General features: G+C 42.5%; 1 protein-coding gene across 1 annotated transcript in view; it reads right to left on the bottom strand.

The window, feature by feature from the left end:
• The window catches only part of NET1 (neuroepithelial cell transforming 1), a 90414-nt gene that overhangs the window by 34935 nt on the left and 37033 nt on the right, over window positions 1–18446 (bottom strand). Inside the window, exon 2 of the mRNA XM_075599380.1 lies at window positions 17488–17554. Coding sequence (XP_075455495.1) covers window positions 17488–17554 — 67 coding nt within the window. The remainder of the gene's footprint in view (window positions 1–17487; window positions 17555–18446) is intronic.

The following is an 18446-nucleotide window of genomic DNA, read 5'->3' as shown; positions in this document are numbered from 1 at the left end:
CCAAACCCAACTTTATTATATACTAAACATCCTGCTGTTGAAATACCCCGCAACCACCTTGCCAGGGATCCTACGTAGATTCTGCTTGCCGTCTGCCCTTGCTGCCATGTAACCCACAATAATAATCAATTTGACCCCTAACACAGGGTAGCAGCTTCTCTGTTAATCTTCAAAATGCATAAAGGAAATGATGGTAACCAGTGAATACTGTAAATCAGCAGGGGATGTTAAGGAGAGAACATAATGTGGTCAATTCTGTATTTTTAATACAAACAGACACAAAGGTCTGCATCTTCCAGTAGTAAAATGGTAAATGTTTTTCGCATCAGTTTTGCCACAAAGGGAAACAATCCCATTGAAAGGGTAAGGAATGGATATAGATATATTTTTTTCCCCTATCCTAATTTTGCAGCCAGAAGATTAATAACCAGTGTGATGAAATGAGCAGCAGCGCTCCCGAAATATAGGTCAAGCCCTGACCTGCTGCCCATCGAGAAGCACGGGTTAATGTTGGGCACTGGGGAGATGCCCGTGTAGCAGCAATACAGAGAAATATATATACATATATAAAAGTTCTGTAGTATTAGATCATACTTGCTGCAAATTAATTATGTTTTTCTTAGTTTTCCACCTTTTCGTGCCATTTTGAATGTGTTTATGTAGTGAGCATCCTTTGGTTGCCATCCCAGACACACCTCTTGAATCCTGCCCTCTCCCCCGCAGGGCATAAGCTCTGGCAACAAATTATCTTGGGAGTGTTCCCAGCAGGAACTATTTTAGAGCTTTCGCCTCAGCCAAAATGTGTTACCCGTAGTAATATAAGGTTATATTGTAGTGGTCGCATTGCACAGACTGTAGGATTGATTCACAAGCGGCCATATTGTGAAACCAGAGCCATGAAAGCCCTGTTTGTGATCAGTGTTTTTTTAAACCCTACGCGTTTCACTGCTGTGGCAACTTCCTCAGGGGCTCATGAATAGCAGCGTCTATTTAAACTCTCAGCAATGACCACTAATTAATTTAAACGGGTGCGGCCTATAGAACTGTTCATACCGTACAAATGTTACAGCAGTACGCAATACTATATTTCCTTCCCCTACCCCCTTTTTTGTATATGTAAAGCATGAGGAAATATATAGTTCCAAATTCTTACCTAAACTGGCAATCATTTGATGCTCCGGTTATAAATCTGTAAAAGTTCTAACGGCGTGATTAAAATAATGCCTGCTTTAGGCAGTATAACTCAACAGCTACAGTGTATCCTTTTATTACAAAGGTAACATTATATATTGTCAGTTTATAGTTCAAACTGCTGGGAATATTGGCAACAAATTATCACAAACAGGAAAGTGTTGCAAAGATCTTGCACTGCTGGTGAGGTGTGCTAAAGCCTGCTACAGAAATCCAAGGATGCTTTAAAAAGGGGAAAAAATTAAAAATTAAAAAAATAAAGCACCTCATTAAAAATGGCATTAGCGGTTGAATAAAAAATAAAAATGCAGTATTATCCAACATTACAAACCCGATTAAAAAAAAAAAAACATGCTTTTAAAGCAGCAAAATATGTGAAAGCTTATCTCACAATATAAAAGTCTAACTTTAAGGACTAATCACAAAAAGATAGAATTGGAGGGGTACAAATACTGCGTTCCCATATTGGTTGTATTGTATCATTTTATTGTGAAATCCCTTATTCACTTGTGTGAAGTCACTTGCACTTAAACTGTTCTTGTGCGTAGTACGGGATAAAGAAGGGGTTCGGCCTATCCTACAGGCTCTGGTGGCAGCAGACCGACTTGTCTGGTCACGCACCTGGGGCCGCCGGCAGCCAGGCCTACCCTGTTGTGTGACAACCCTCCAGTCATCTAATTGAATCTACATACTAGTGTTCAGTACAGTGTGATTATTCTAGAGGACAGGAGCCTCAAATTAGGAGCTGCTCCCGATCCCTGAGACTCACAGGATATCCCCAGCTCAAACACAAACTTCGCAGCACTAATTTCCAGTGAGCAGTTCAGGCTTTTTGTTGGTCTTGGCACTTCACAATGACAGTATAGAGCGCGGTACGCAGCACATAGAAATGTTACACACACAGCTCCTGCCCAGGTGAACTTACAATGTCTGTTTGGGGTAGTATTGTATTGTCAATAACATACATATTTTACATCTGTTCCCAGCTGACTTTTCAGGACTTGTGTTGCTAATTTGGAGACTGTATTGGCCACAAAAATATGTAAACTATATCAGTAAAATCAGAAGACCATAATAAACTAAAGGATTTAATTTGTTAGCGATATCTGAGACAATATTAAGAGAAACGTTTATTTTTTCAGATTTACACAGATCTTGGTTACCAAAGATAGATACCAATTAAAAGCTCAACTTTTACATATAGTTTGCATAGGTACATATAAAGTTGCTCAAGTGTATAGCAAAACTTTCAAAACTATGGTTTGGCCTGGCAGAACCATTAACTCCAGGACAGAAGGCGAGTGTTGTGTGGGGTGTGTGTAAAAAATGTTATACAGCATATCGATTTGTTTCTCAACCCTACCCTCAGGGAACAGCAGCCGCACTAGATTTCCGTTAGAACCAATGAGTTGAGTACACGACCTCATTCAGCGACGTTACCATTGAGCCACTACTATTACAATGATGGCTATGGAAAGTATGTACATATACATATAACCCATTCAAGTCCAAACGGGATGTGAAAAACGCTGGAAAATCCGACGGAAATTACAAGCTTTTTCTATAATCGGCCGCAGCGGCCACACAATGGGGATTTGAAACTGAAAATAGGTTGAATTGGCTGCTTCGTCAGATACAGAATAAGCCCCATAGTGGGATAGAGATGCAATAACCATTAACCAGTCGTGTACTGGAATGGTCGCGACATTCTTGCTACAGGATGATCTGTTCGCTTATGTAACGATCACAACGCCACATCCATCGCTGTCAGAAAACAAAGTCAGAACTTCAGACAATCCCCTGCAGTCACGCTGCACACTGTTCTGGTAAGTGCCATGTGGGTTCCAGTTCCAGTGGCATCCTCAGAATGGCACACGGGCACTCAAAGAGTCAATCTATTTTGAAAACAGGTCATTGCTAAAAAAAAATTTAAGCTATTGGATTTTGGGGGATAGAACAAAATGGCTGCCATTTGCTCTACAAAAGGTTTTGGACAATAAGAAAGCACACAAATTACAAATGAATAAATAAAATACAGTGCTAGATAGGATTGAATGTTCTAAGTTTACTTTACCTCAATGTGTCATTTTATGCACTAATCCTTTTTGGTATAATTTGTCCCAGTATTATGTCTTGTATAAGCAGTCTGTAAAACGCTGTTTAAATGGCTCATTCTATATAAATAAACATAACAAAAATTCAATACAAGACTTTGTGAAAGGAATTGTGCCTTTAAGCCCGCGGAGGAATAAAATCCCCCGGCTCTGACCGCTGCTCGCTGCAGACATTGTACACATACAGTACTTGTATACAGTCTGGACTAGAAATGAAAGGTTTCCTTACCCGGCTGTAGGAAGTTTTTTCCCCCCATTTAAAACAGGCTACACTTTGATGAAATTGGATACGTCCTGTTAGCAGAGTAAGCTATTACAGTGGGCAGACAGGGTTTCCTCAAAACTTTTACACAACAGCTCAACAAATGCCTAATTTTATGCTACGTGTCCAGACAGTCAAAGGTCTACTAGAAAAGGAAGCTAGGATAAGAAGCAGGCTGGTTTAGGAGACTACTTGGATGTCCTACTGTTGAAATATGGCAGCTAAACAAGGAATATGAATCAAAATGAAATGGAGAACATCTTGCTTTGTGCCAATTACAACCAAGACAAAGACCAATTAAACTAAACCTTATAGCAAAGGAAAATGTTAAATAAAAATTTACTATTAAATACTGATTCCATCGTCCAAATCAAATGTGCTGGCATAATTGCCATAATGTGAAGTAGAAAGTTAGTAGTACATAGTTTGGTACCCACAGATTACATGTTATGACTACACAATAGACATTATTATTATCTAAAGAACAGATGTATTAATTGAACTGCTAAAATGTCATTTAGCCCTGCTTCACCAAGCAAAATAAGGGCCTAAAAGAAGACCCATCCAAAGATGATTCTTGAGAGAGGGGCAATATTTGTAGGCAGTGGTGGAACTAGTGGGGGGCGAGCAGAGCAGTTGCCCCAGACGTAGCCGGGTGAGGCGCTGAAACCACCCCTGGCACTAGTGTTGCGGCACTGCATTGATTAACCTGCCAGTATGTGCAGCAGCAGGTTATAGCGCCCGATTCGGCTTCACTAGTGCCGGGCAGTGAGGGGGGGAGAAAGGTTGGGAGGAGCAGCTGCCACGCTGACTGATAGGTGCGTTAGTGCAGCGCTAGTCAGGCTGCGTCCATAGTAGAATGCGCTAGCTTCCGCGCTGCTCTGTCCCACGGGAAAAAGAAGCTTGTTTGTATCGTGAAGTGCCGCTCTCCCTGTAGCGCATGTGCAGGCGCTAGCACTATATGCACACATTATGCGCATATGCATCCTAGTGTTTGTTTTGGCGCGAGCTACGTAGCTCGTGCCGTATCCTGCACTATGGACGCAGCCTTAGAGAGGAGGAGCAGAGCAGGCGGCCCTCCCCTCCATGATGTCAGGGGGAGGGGTTAGTTAGCCAGTGTGTGTAAGTGTACAGTGGGATGGGCAGTTAAAGGAACTTGACCCGGGCGCAAAAAACACAGTTACGCCTCTGTTCATAGATATAGGAAGGGTCCACAAACCCTCCCAAAAAAAAAAAAAAAAACTAAATCAAATGCTTTAGCCATACAATTACATACAGCTATAGTATCTTATACTATATAATTGAAAGCACTGTATGCCTGCCTGCCTGCCTGGATGTCCGGTGTCCCTAGGGGAAATCTCATTGGTCCCTTGGGCCGCCCCCGCACACCTCTCATTGGCCTGAGGCGGAGTGACGGGCCAAAGGACACACAGGGACACAAACACACACACACACACACACACACACACACACACACAGTAGGGGAGGGGTGTACATTAGCAGCATGTATAACCCGGGGGGTGGGGCTCACATACCCGCCGGTCCCGGAGCCTCCGCCTCGTCCTCCCCGAACATCAGCCTCCACACCCGCGCGCACCTCCTCCTCTCCCCGTGTCTCCCGCGCTTTCAGCCCCCCCCCCCCGGCGCCGCTACAGTCAGCGGGGGAGCGAGTGCCCGGGACACAGCGGGGGAGCGGCAACAACAAGCTGCCTCCTGCCTCAGATCCACGTGGGAGCTGCCGGACGGCTGAGGGAGCTGCCGGACGGGTGAAGGAGCTGCCGGACGGGTGAGTGAGCTGCCGGACGGGTGAGTGAGCGGCCGGACGGGTGAGTGAGCGGCCGGGTGAGGGAGCGGCCTTCACCTCCCCTCACCCACCCCTCACCTCCCCTTCACCCCCCACCCCCTTCACCTCCCCTCCACCCCTTCCCACCACCCCCCCCCTTCCCACCACCTCCCCCCCACCCCCCTACCACCTCCCTCCCCTTCCCCCCTCCTCCCCACCACCTCCCCCCTCCCCTTCCCCCCTCCTCCCCACCACCTCCCCCCTCCCCTTCCCCCCACCACCTCCCCCCTCCTCCCCCCTTCTCCCCACCACCTCCCCCCCACCACCTCCCCCCCACCACCTCCCCCCTACCACCTCCCACCACCTCCCCCCCACCACCTCCCCCCCACCACCTCCCACCTCCCCCCCACCACCTCCCCCCTCCTCCCCACCACCTCCCCCCCACCACCTCCCACCTCCCCCCCACCACCTCCCCCCTCCTCCCCACCACCTCCCCCCTCCTCCCCACCACCTCCCCCCTCCTCCCCTCCTAAATCAGCACCCCGATACAATCACCATCAGTACAGCCACAGCAGCACTACCACCGCACATGGGCCGCGTTGACCACTCCTCACCCAAATGCCACACCCACACCACAAACATCCCGGGCAACGCCGGGGCTCTCAGCTAGTAGTAACTAAAGCCCATACTAAATGCACCTCCAACACACTGCTTTGACAACTCTCGCAATTGAAAAGTTAGCAGGAGCTTCTTTACCATGATTCCCAGTGCCAGCTTTCTGTGAGGCCATTTTGTCTCCTGGAGACAAAGTACTACTGTATAAGAAATTTGTCGCTCACTGGACAGGAAATCCTAGCATGTGTATAGATTACTGCTAGGGACAGCACACCGTTTATGCTGCTGTCTGTTAGTGCTACACCCAAACTCTCCACCCTTCCCCTCAAGACTCAACAAGGAAACCTCAGAGAATAGATGTTACCAAATTAGTACTCCTAGTTCTCCACTCTGGGAGAGCAGCAAATCAAACAGGCAGGGCTGGAAAATATACTGTGGACATTTAACTATTCTGCCAATAAAGTTCACCCAACCCCCTATATATTTTTTCCAGGTACCCAAAATATGAAAACTGTTATAACGTGCTACAGGAAGTCAGTACCAAAAGATAGTTAAGACTGGTGTACAAACGGCTTACTTTTGCCACATTCATTTCATAGGGAAAGCTGCATGATGCATTATTGCTACATACTGTATTTTGAAACACGTTACCTTCACATGAGTTTGCCTGGGTTTTAAACATGCTCATGTGGGCAAAAATCACTCCCCTCCGGTGGAATGCAGAATTACGTTTCTCTCCTACTTCACCAGCTCTGTCTAAAAGCTTCACCCTCCCCCATCCTAAGACCAGACATACCAACTATGAAAAGTCCATTAGCCTTCATCAAGTGCTGTAAGAAAACATTACATGTATTGCCATGGGGAAAGTCTGTGCTTTTTTTACACTTTTCTGTTTAAAAGTACTACATATAGTGTGTCTAACTTCACTAAAACACAAGTGCATACAAAACATTGTGGGGAATGTGTCTCCAAAATGTATTCCGAAAAAACAAGTTAACTGCAATTATATAGATTTCCCAAATCAGAACTGGTATAGTGGCACCTGATCCACTGCATTCCTCAAATGGCTTTGAGCTCTCCCAATCAACTAACTTAAAACAACTTAAAGACACCATGTCTCCCCCAATGCCTTGAACGCCTTGTATCCCCTAACCACCAACTCTCTCCTAAATCCTCTACAATCTGGATTTCGCACTGCACACTCCACTGAAACAGCCCTCACAAAAATAACTAATGACCGCCATGCTGCAAAAGACGAAGGTCATTACACTCTGCTCATATTACTCGACCTCTCTGCCGCCTTTTATACTGTAGACCACCCTCTTCTAATTCATAGTCTCCAAACTCTTGGTATCCATAACAGAGCTCCATCCTGGATTTCCGCTTACTTCTCGCACCGTACTTTGTGTCTCGTTTGCCTACACCTCCTCTCTCTGAGAGTGGAGCCCACAGGTCTGTCCTAGGTTCTCGTCTTTACACACAATCTAGGTGACCTGATGACATCTCTGGGGTTCAAATATCACCTCTATGCGGATGACACAAAATGTATCTTTCAACCCCTGACCGTACACCTGCTTTATAGACCAAACTCTCAAAATGTCTCTCTGCTATAGCATTCTGGATGGCGCTCCGCGGACTCAAACTTAACACGTCGAAGACTGAGCTCCTCATACTTCCTCCCAAGTATGGCCTTACTCTCCCCTTGTGAGGATCAGGATCAGGCCCCACCTCCGTGACGTCTCGTGATGCTCCTGGTGACGTGCATCACGCCGACAGGATTGTGCGCAGGCGCCGTCCAATTGACAGGCGAAGGACTCAACCACGAGTTGGACACCGACAGCAGGATAACTACTTAAACTAATTCACCGGTGGTGCTTACTCCGCCCCATGACGATCAAATGGGCTGATTGCAATCAGCGTTTACAGCCGTGCAACTCAGCATGGATTAGCTCTTCAATCAAGAGGCAATTATTACATTGAGCCTTGTGCCTTTCATCTGATTGGGTAACCGTCCTTTATATGCTCACCGATCCATGCTCAAATTGGCTCAGCATAATAGTCAACCTGCGACGAAGTGCTACTCACAAGCACACCGCTTGTTGTGTCCTGCTTTGCCTTGTGCAATTCTGCTAACTTTGTCTTGTCTCTAAATACACTGGACCTCAGCTTTGTACCTGGACTCCCACCTGCTCTATACCTCAACCACGCACATCAACTATTCTACTTCTCCAACCCTAGACCACGACGAGTATCAACACTATCCTACTTCTCCTACCCTGACCCGGCTATGGATCTGCACATCGGACGCAGTCTCGCGGCTGCAGGTTAGTGCATTCTAAATCCCTACCTCAGCCTCACGGTTCGGTCCCGTTTGTGGCGAGCACCCGTTACACTCCTTCACCATTACAGTTGGCAGTACCATCATACACCCAATACCACAAGCACGCTGCGTAGGGGTCACATTTGACTCCTCCCTCACATTCTCTCCTCTCACATTTATAATGTAGCTAAAACCGGTCATTTTGACATCTGTAACATTGCAGAGGCGCCCTTTCCTCTGTCCCTCTACTGCTAAAACTAACAAAGACCCTCCTCTCCCGGCTCGACTATTTTAACCTTCTACTGTCTCCCCTACAATCTAGCCGAAATGCTGCCACTAGAATAACTTCACTCTCTCCTAAATCTCTTAGCGTCTCTACTGCTGAAATCCCTCTCCTGGCTTCCTATTAGACTCATTACTTACAAATTCCCATCCTCTCTTCTGCCCTCTTTACACATCAGCCCCAATTTCTCACTGTACACCTAACCGACCCTTGCGTTCTGCTCAAGGATGTCAGTCTACCCCTTTTGTATCTAAAGACACCTCCCTCCTAAAAGATCTCACACACTGCCCCACACCTCTTGAATGTCCTTTCCCTCAATATTTGATTGGCACCCTCTCTCCCTCTTTTTTAGGACCCTTCTTAAAAAACACACATCTTTAAAGCATAGGGGTAACTCCGTGGCCGATACTATAAATCTCATATGCACTGACATTGACCCCCCCTTGTAGAAACACTTACCAGAACACCCATCTACTGACTCTAAGTTCATCCTACTTAGCAGTTAGATTGTAAGCTCTTCGGGGCAGGGACTCCATTTCCTATGGTTACTTTAATGTCTGAAGTGCTTATTGCCACAATATTATGTCACGTGTATTACTGCTGTAAAGCGCTGTGTACCTGGATGGTGCTATATAAAGAAAGATATACATGCAACTGTGGCAATAGTTGCTTTTGGATTTTCCCCATCACCATTTTATTTTTATGTTAGCCATGGGGGTGAAGAGTAGTTTCAACATGTAGGCCCATGCACGGCAAGATTTAAATAAGCACAACGACGGGTTTAACTATGTTCTAAATAAATACTAGATTTCAGAAATTATTTTAAAAAAAGGTGGTGGTGGGGGGTGTCAATTTTACACTGTTTGCAGCAGTGAGGAGTGTAGGACGGAAAGGAACTATCAATCTTGTTTTCACAACCTCAAAGATAACAATTTCAGCCCATCAATGGAGATTATTCATGACTTGAGACTTCCCAGGTGCTGCTGCTACCATAGAGATGCTTGAAAAGGGCGATCAGAGGACCACAGCAGCCGTAGGACGAGAAGAATGCCATCGCATGACTAAAAAGTTCCACCCCATAATGTTGTGGCCAGACACTCGTGCAACACAAATTTGAGACAACGCCATGGCAGAGAAAGGAAGACGGTGGGAAAAATAAGGTAAATGGGAGAAAAGGAATTACTGTGATCAAGAAGGAGAGACATAATTAAAGTACAGTAGAGGGAAGGTGGAAGCAATGAAAAAAATAAGTATGATATGTAGGAGAGGTGTCATTTTTGTTAAGAGAAAATGCCGGCAATATTTTGCAGTCCTCTGGCACCAATGTGTATAATTTTTAACGGTTTAGAATGAGATTTGCTTGAAGATTGAGTTAAAAGTCTGGCATGTGCCAATTCATCTGAAATGTCATGTCCTTAGATTTATTCATATCCTCTACATGTCAAATCGCAAAACTGAAGAGTCAGGTGACAGGACAAAGTAGAGAGAAGATAGAGCGAACTTAAGTATGGAGGGGAAAAACACAAACAGTTTACAGATATTACATGGAGAAGAAAAAATAAGTTTTTTTAAAGTTAATTTTACATGTTAATACAGGGTTTAAAAAATAACCTTAGGCACATATTCTTTTATTTAAATATGCATCGACAAGTCATTGGCAGGGAACAAGCTGTTCCTACTAAGTGTGGAATCCAAAAAGGTGTCAGTGATCTAACAGAGAACAGCTACTGTGAAATGGTTTATAGTTTTCCTCTGGTGTGCAGTTTTGAACTGCAGTGCAAGTCTCTCCACTTTGCTTACATTTAAAGCAAGGGCCATAACATCAATAAATCACTTTAAGAAAGGAACATCTCATTTCTACAGATCTTATGGGATTTCCAGATAATGCTGTGGATAGAGGGATGCTAGCCAGACGTATTATTGTAACATATGCAGGCTACGCTGCTGCTCATAACACAGTGCCCCACAATCATCAAAAGGGGACAGTGTTCTTAAGCAGATTTATTCAGCACCATCACAATACAGTGGTTACCAAACAGAAGTCACACTTTTTGCTGGTACCAAGGTACTTTTATGATCCCCACATTTGTTGGATTTTTTACTTAATATTACATCAGTAGCAGAATATTCGACCTGTCCACCTTAAATTGTTGAACAACATGCATCGCTTGGAGAGAGAGAACCAGCATCAATCCAGTGTAGGGTAGCAGGGCAACGAATAGGCTTGGGTTTGGCAATACCAATACAACGGATAGTCATGCCAAAACCATCTAGATACCACGGCCACCTTAATACAACAATTACAATATGGAAACACATACACACAAAACTTATTTAAAGCTGCAGTTCAAGCAATATCCTGCATGTGTGTTTTTTTTTAATAAATCAGTTCTGTAGTAAGAAAGAAAATGCTAAAAGTATTTGGTTTAAAAAAAAAACAACTTTGAAAGACCAATTTTCTTGTATTCTATTTTAACAAGCATGCTTGTTCCTATAGCAACGATTTACATTGCTCATATTTAAAGATGTCGCCAAACTTTGCCGATCAATAGACGGAGAACGAATTGACCGGCAGCTTTGCAGTTTTTTTTTAGGTAAGTAGAGATTGCACACATGAAACTATTGAAGTTAAAAAAAAAAAAACGGAGCCTGAACTGCAGCTTTAAAAAAAAAAGTGAAACTACGACTAGCATGACAGCACCAACTAGAACGTGCATAACACTGTAAAACAAAAAAAGCGATCAGTGTAACATTAAAAAGGTACCATTGTACATCACATAAGGGGTTAGAACATATACTTTTAGCATTTTAATATATGTTGACTCAAATGCATAAAAATGAAAGGGTCAAAAACTGTACTGCTGCCCAATGTAAGGTCACCAATCCAGTTGGGACCCTAAAAATAAACCGCAATAGAAATTGATGGCTTCGTTTATTTAGAAAAAGATTTCCATTCTAAAAGACTTGCCTCTGTCTTCTAAACCCCCTTAAATACCAATAGGAAACCGTTCTAAAAAAGTACAATCCTACATAGCTCAATTGTTTTACATCATTTTAACAAAGTGCTATGTTGGTTTCCGATTTGGGCAGAGCCAAAGAAAGGATACCAAACATGAAGCAGCAATAACTCCCAAAACAATATATTTCATTAATATCTTTTCTGAACCAGGGGTTCCCTCTGCGCTCACCTGATTCCCATGATATTTATAGTTTTTTCGCCAGTTTTGAAACAAAGAAAAAACAAATATGGCCGCATGTGTCTCCCAATGACGTTGCAACGTTCTATTGGCTGCAGGCATCTACCAGACAAGCATTTTTGCACATTAGACAAAAAGGTATTCGGCAATCAGGAACCAGCGATCAGGAAAGCTTTATTAAAAATAAAATATAATTTAATTTTTTTAAATTGTAGCAGAGAAGTTGGTTTAAGCAATTTAAATGCAATTTTTCTCAACTTCTACATCTCATGCCCTGTAAAACCATCTCTATCTCCAGTTAACAGCAGCCATCACATTTTGTGGTCTTTGAAACAACAAAGCAGTATCTGGAGGGTGGCCCACCCGCTATTCCTTTTTGGAGGAGCGAAGGCAGCGTTGATCTTTCCCCCCCTGGCTGCCTCCCAGCAGTGTGCTTTAAGTTTTGCCTTTGAAGATGTTTCTAAATTACAATAACAGACCAATTTGTTTAACTGTACGAATCCGCAAACTGGACTTTCAACTAATAATTTGAAATGCTCTCATTATTGGCGTGGCTTCAGAACGACGAGAAGTCCAGAAGCTCAAATATTACTGGACCAACACTTTACTCTCAGCCTGCAGAGAAGTTATGTGCGGATTGGGAATGATTACTATGATGAATTCCATCCAATGTCTCATATTTCTGCCCCAGACATAGTAAAGTAACTCACCACGCTTTGCGAGACCAGACCATCACTCTGGTAAATCACTCACTGGAGGCCAGATTAGTATTACATCTGGCTTTGATTGGGATGTCTTCAAGATCGAGTAGACAGTGAATTATTTTATTTAGTACACTATTTGCTATTTTTCGATTCCTAGCTTTTAACAATGTCACACAGCTGCTCCTCATCACATTAGACCTGGAAATCCTGTACCTCCCGACATCTGTGATTCCCGACTCCCTTATACAATGGCAAGAAAAAGTTTGTGAACCCCTTAGGATATCCACATATTTCAAACCTAAAATGTTATTATATGTTAATCTAAATCCTAATAATAGATAGGTAATGATAACCTGATGAAACAAATGATACAAAAACATGATACTTTTTCAACATTTATTTATCCACAAATGATTCAACATTACATAGTTACACAGTAGATGAGGTTGAAAAAAGACGTAGGTCCATCAAGTTCAACCTATGCTAAATTTAGACAACAGATACTTTATCCTATATCTATACTTACTTATTAATCCAGAGGAAGGCAAACAAAAAACCCCATTAAGGGGAAAAATTAATTCCTTCCTGACTCCAAGAATTGGCAATCGGATTAATCCCTGAATCAACATCCTTCCCATGTATACTTATTTGGTATATCCCTGTATACCTTTCCCATCTAAAAAGATGTCCAACTTTTTTTGAACAAATCTATTGTATCTGCCATCACAGTATCCATGGGTAATGAATTCCACATTTTAACTGCCCTTACTGTAAAGAACCCTTTCCTTTGTTGCTGGTGAAATTTCCTTTCCTCCAACCTTAAGGGATGGCCCCGAGTCCGTTGTACTGCCCGTGGGATGAATAGTTCTTTTGAAAGCTCCTTGTATTGTCCCTGAATATGTTTGTATATAGTTATCATATCCCCTCTTAGATGCCTCTTTTCTAATGTAAATAAATCTAATTTAGCTAGCCTCTCCTCATAAGTTAGATTGTCCATCCCCGTTATTAATTTGGTGGCTCTTCTCTGCACTCTCTCTAGTTCCATAATGTCTTTTCTTAGGATTGGTGCCCAAAATTGTACTCCATATTCAAGGTGTGGTCTTACTAATGCTTTGTAAAGGGGCATAATTGTGTTTACTTCCCTTCCATCCATTGCCCGTTTTATGCAAGATAAGATCTTGTTTGCCTTTGCAGCTACTGCATGACATTGGGCACTATTGCTAAGCCTGTTGTCTACAAGCACTCCTAAATCCTTCTCCATCAAGGATTCCCCCAATATATCTCCATTTAATTTATAAGTTGCCTTTTTATTCTTGCATCCCAAATGCATAACCTTACATTTATCTGTATTAAACCTCATCTGCCATTTACCTGCCCACGTTTCCAGTCTCTCCAAGTCCTTCTGAAGAGAAATTACATCCTGCTCTGATTCTATTACCTTACACAATTTGGTATCATCAGCAAAGATGGAGACTTTGCTCTCGATCCCAACCTCAAGGTCATTAATAAACAAGTTAAAAAGCAGAGGTCCCAGTACCGATCCCTGAGGTACTCCACTCACGACTTTAGCCCAACCTGAAAAAGTTCCATTTATGACAACCCTCTGTTGTCTGTCCTTTAACCGGTTTTCAATCCAGGTGCATATATTATTACTGAGTCCAATTTTCTTTATTTTGCTCACCAACCTCTTGTGTGAAACCGTATCAAAAGCCTTTGCAAAATCTAAGTAGACCACATCAACTGCATTACCCTGGTCTAAATTCCAACTTACCTCCTCAAAGAAACAAATAAGTTTAGTTTGGCAAGATCTATCCTTCATAAATCCATGCTGACTATTACTAATAATTTTGTTTTCCATTAGGTATTCCTGAATATTATCCCGTATTAAACATTCAAGTAGTTTCCCTACTATTGAAGTCAGGCTTACAGGTCTGTAATTTCACGGTTGTGATCTAGCTCCCTTTTTAAATATAGGCACCACATCTGCTTTACGCCAATCTTGTGGTACTGAGCCTGTGGAAATGGAGTCCTTGAATATTAAATATATTAAATATAATGGTTTTGCTATTACTGAGCTTAACTCCTTGAGAACTCTTGGATGTATGCCATCGGGGCCAGGTGCCTTGTTTACTTTAATTTTTTCAAGTCGCTTATGAACTTCTTCCTCAGTTAACCAATTGTTCATTAATATGGAGGTTGTGGCTTCCTCCTGCGACACTACTATTGAACTTGATTCTTCCTTGGAAAAACCCAGAGGCAAAGAATTTGTTTAATACCTCAGCTTTTTCTTTATCTCCAATAATCTGCCTACCCATCTCACACTGAAAGGGTCCTATATTTTCTTTTCTCATTTTTTTGTTATTAAGGTAAAGAACTTTTTTGGGTTGACCTCACTTTCTATTGCAATCCTTTTTCATTATCCGTTTTTGCTAATTTGATTGCCCTTTTGCAATTTTTGTTACATTCCTTATAATTCTGATACAATGTCTCCGTCCCTTCTGACATTCAATATCTACGTGTAAAAAAGTATGTGAACCTTTAGATTCAGGACCTGGTGGCGCACCCTTGAGCAGCAATGACTTCAACTAAGCGTTTTCTGTAACTGCTGGACACTCTCTCACAATGGTTTTGAGAGATTTTGGCCAATTGCTCCTTACAGAACTGCTTCAACTGAGGGCTTCCTTGCACGGACAGCTTGCTTCAGGTCCTGATACAACATTTCAATTGTGTTTAGGTCTGGAATTTGATTAGGCCATTCTAAAACGCAGACTCGTCGTCTTCTGCAGCCATTCTTTTGCAGACCTGTATATTTAGGATCATCGTATTGCTGCATGACTCACTGCCTGATTCAGCTCATGGACGGATGGCCTGACATTCTCCTCTAGAATCTTCTGATATCATCGACACAACCATGAATTCTGCATTGTAAGCCGTCCAGATCTTGAAGCAGCAAAGCAGCCCCAAACCATCACAATCCCATCAGCCTGCTTGACGGTTGGGATGCGGTTCTTCAGTTTAAACACAGTGTTTGTGTTTTCGGCAAAAAGAACGCTGCTTATTGAGGCCAAAAAGTTCTACCTTTGACTTGTTTGTCCAGAAAACATTGTTCCAGAAGTCTTGTGGATCATCTATGTGCTCTTTGGCGAACTTCAGATGGGCCACAATGTCCTTTTTAGAGAGCAGTGGTTTCCTTCTGGCTATCCTTTAATGAACACCATTCTTGTTCAGTCTTTTTCTGATAGTCGAGTCATGGACACTCACATTAGCCAAGGCGAGAGTGGCTGCAGATGCTTGGATGTTACTCTGGGGTTCTTTTTGACTTACTGGATGATTTGCCGGTTTGTTCCTGGAAAGATTTTGGTAGGACAACCGCGGTCTTGAACTTTCTCAATTTTTAGACTGACAGTGGATTGGTAGAGCCCAAAATCCTTAGAAATTATTTTGTAACCCTTTGTAGACCGATAAGCATCAATAACTGCTTTTCTGAGGTCCTCAGAAATTTATTTTGATCGTGGCATGACGTCCACACACCTGTATGGTGAAGACCAAACTCACAAAGTTTCTGATATTTATATAGGGTAGAGCCTCCGAAACTCACCCCTGAAGAGCTAATTATTCACACAATTGATTCTAATTTTGCCTTTTAATTTAGCTGAAAAAAAACAGGGTTTCACCTACTTTTGTACATACCCAGATTCGTCATTACTCATGGTTTGTCTAATTCATACATCATTTTGTTTCAAGACATGGCATTGGTTAATATACACTGTATTGGATATTTCAGAAGACTGGTTTTGATTCAAAATAGTTATCATGGAAAATTTATGGAGTTTCCATAATTATCGTTGGGGTTCACAAACTCTTATCGCCGCTGTATGTGTACTGATGCAGAACAAGTCCTCCATTTACATATCTAGGACACCATGGTGCCATTATAAAACAGTCTACAGAAAAATGGGTTCTTGTGGTTATATGGTGTGCTTTTTCTGATGTAAACAAAAAAATATATATATGAACATCTTAAATTCAGCTAAAAAGTTCAAATAAGGCTGTTTGCAATGTTAGACAAAATCCTTACTACTGGGGAAATGTGCAATAAAACTACCACTTGTGGGCACATCCACGTCTCAGACAGGTCTGCAACCCTGCCATTCCCCATTATCTCCGAGCATACAGTGCTTCCACTGCAGCCTGGGATTCTGGGAAATTACATGCAAACTAGTAATGAGCAAATCTGTTCAGCCATTTTATTTCTGAAAAAGGAAAATGTCCCCCAATTATGGCAAGACCCTTCCCACCCTTTCCTTCACAGAGTCGGATGACCCAACTTTCTCTGGCATTTTTTTTTTAAAGCCCAATCAAGTAAATTTTTTTTTTTTGCTCTTGTTCATTTGGCCTTTTATTCTTTTTTTCCAGGGATTCTTCTCTTTTTCAGTTTTACTCTAGGAGGTTATCGGGTCTAATTTTTCTACGTTATTTATATGGCAGAGTGTGCGCAGCGCTTTACAAAACTACAATACGGGGAAAATAAAATAGAATCAATGGGGATAATAACAGCAGGTAACTGAGAGCAAAGTGAGACATTGTCCTGAAGCGCTTACGATCTAAGATAAGTGTCATGTTTTGCCTTTGGCACAAATGCAGAAGTATACAGATATCCATTTTTACAAAAAAAATACAAATATTGACTTGTCTGTGATTTTCTAAACAGACAAAAAGGTGCAACTGCTGCTCCATTACACAGACTAGAGCAGGAGTGGCCAACTCCAGTCCTCAAGGGCAACCAACAGATCAGGTTTTAAGGATATCGCTGCTTCAGCACAGGTGGCTCAATCAGAGGCTCAGTCACCAACTGCATCACCTTTGCTGAAGCAGGGATATCCTTAAAAACTTGACCTGTTGGTGGCCCTTGAGAACTGGAGTTGCCCACCCCTGCATTAGAGCAAGTCCTCCCGTTTCATACCTTTGTATGGAGTCTCTCTGTCTACATAACGCTATTAAAGAGAAATGGTACCCACCAGAGTAAAGTCCCATTGGCTCCCAGGGGTCAGGAAGGTGAAGGAGCTTCCTCTCCTAAGAGAATGCCTGAAAAGAAATCACAGTGTAAGTATATGCAGGGGAGTCTCATCCATATAGAACATGCAAAGGAAACCACAACCCAACACATTGCAGATCCCTGATTTTAACGAGCTGGTGTCTCAGACACGCTTGTTAAATCATGACAACAAAAATGATAACTAGGGATTCCTGTTTACGGTGTTTACCTTTTGTAAAAACATTTTATTAATCATTTTTGATTTAATAAATTTAAGTGTTTCAGTGTCAAGTAGAAAAAAAATGGACGTTTGAATTCAGTGTTTCCAAGTGCCCCTTTTGTTACTTTCTATATTCCCCTTGGAAGGTGGGACACAAAAAACAAATGAAGTATCATTTCGCATCATCGGCTGTAACCGGATGTGCAAAATGATCGGTCGGTGGTGTTTTTCTGTGAAAACCTAAAATAGCTATCCCTATGGATACCCCAGAGTAACGATAGCAATGTCTGGGTGGCTCATTCACGGCCAGTCAGCAAGACCTGCCAGAGATTGGTGACATGATAACATTTTGCAGTGAAAGTTACCACAATAACATGAAACTTTCACGTAAGAGGGAACGAAAGTGCCAAGACAAATCAATGATGTCAGTGACCACATGCTTCCAACCCTTTAACAGTGGGGGACAACATGTGCACCCCCCCCCCCCAGCCACACACATACAGCAGGACTGCTTCAGAATAGCATGCCAACTGTTTTTTTTTGTGTTTTTTTTAGCCAATCTCAATAGATGGCACCTTTGTGAATGAGGGAGAGCAAATAAAGTGTACTTTAGATAGCATAGAGAGATTTCCTCTGGCCAGTTACAGCTACTGACTCAGTGATAGATTAGAGGGCGCAAACTAAATGCTACCAATGAAACGTTTACACGCGTGGAAGGACAA

This window comes from Ascaphus truei, chromosome 5 (assembly GCF_040206685.1).
Source record: "Ascaphus truei isolate aAscTru1 chromosome 5, aAscTru1.hap1, whole genome shotgun sequence".
NCBI classification, from domain to species: Eukaryota; Metazoa; Chordata; class Amphibia; order Anura; family Ascaphidae; genus Ascaphus; species Ascaphus truei.
The sequence above is the reverse complement of the archived record's forward strand: the minus strand, read 5'-3'. Positions and strand labels throughout refer to the sequence as shown.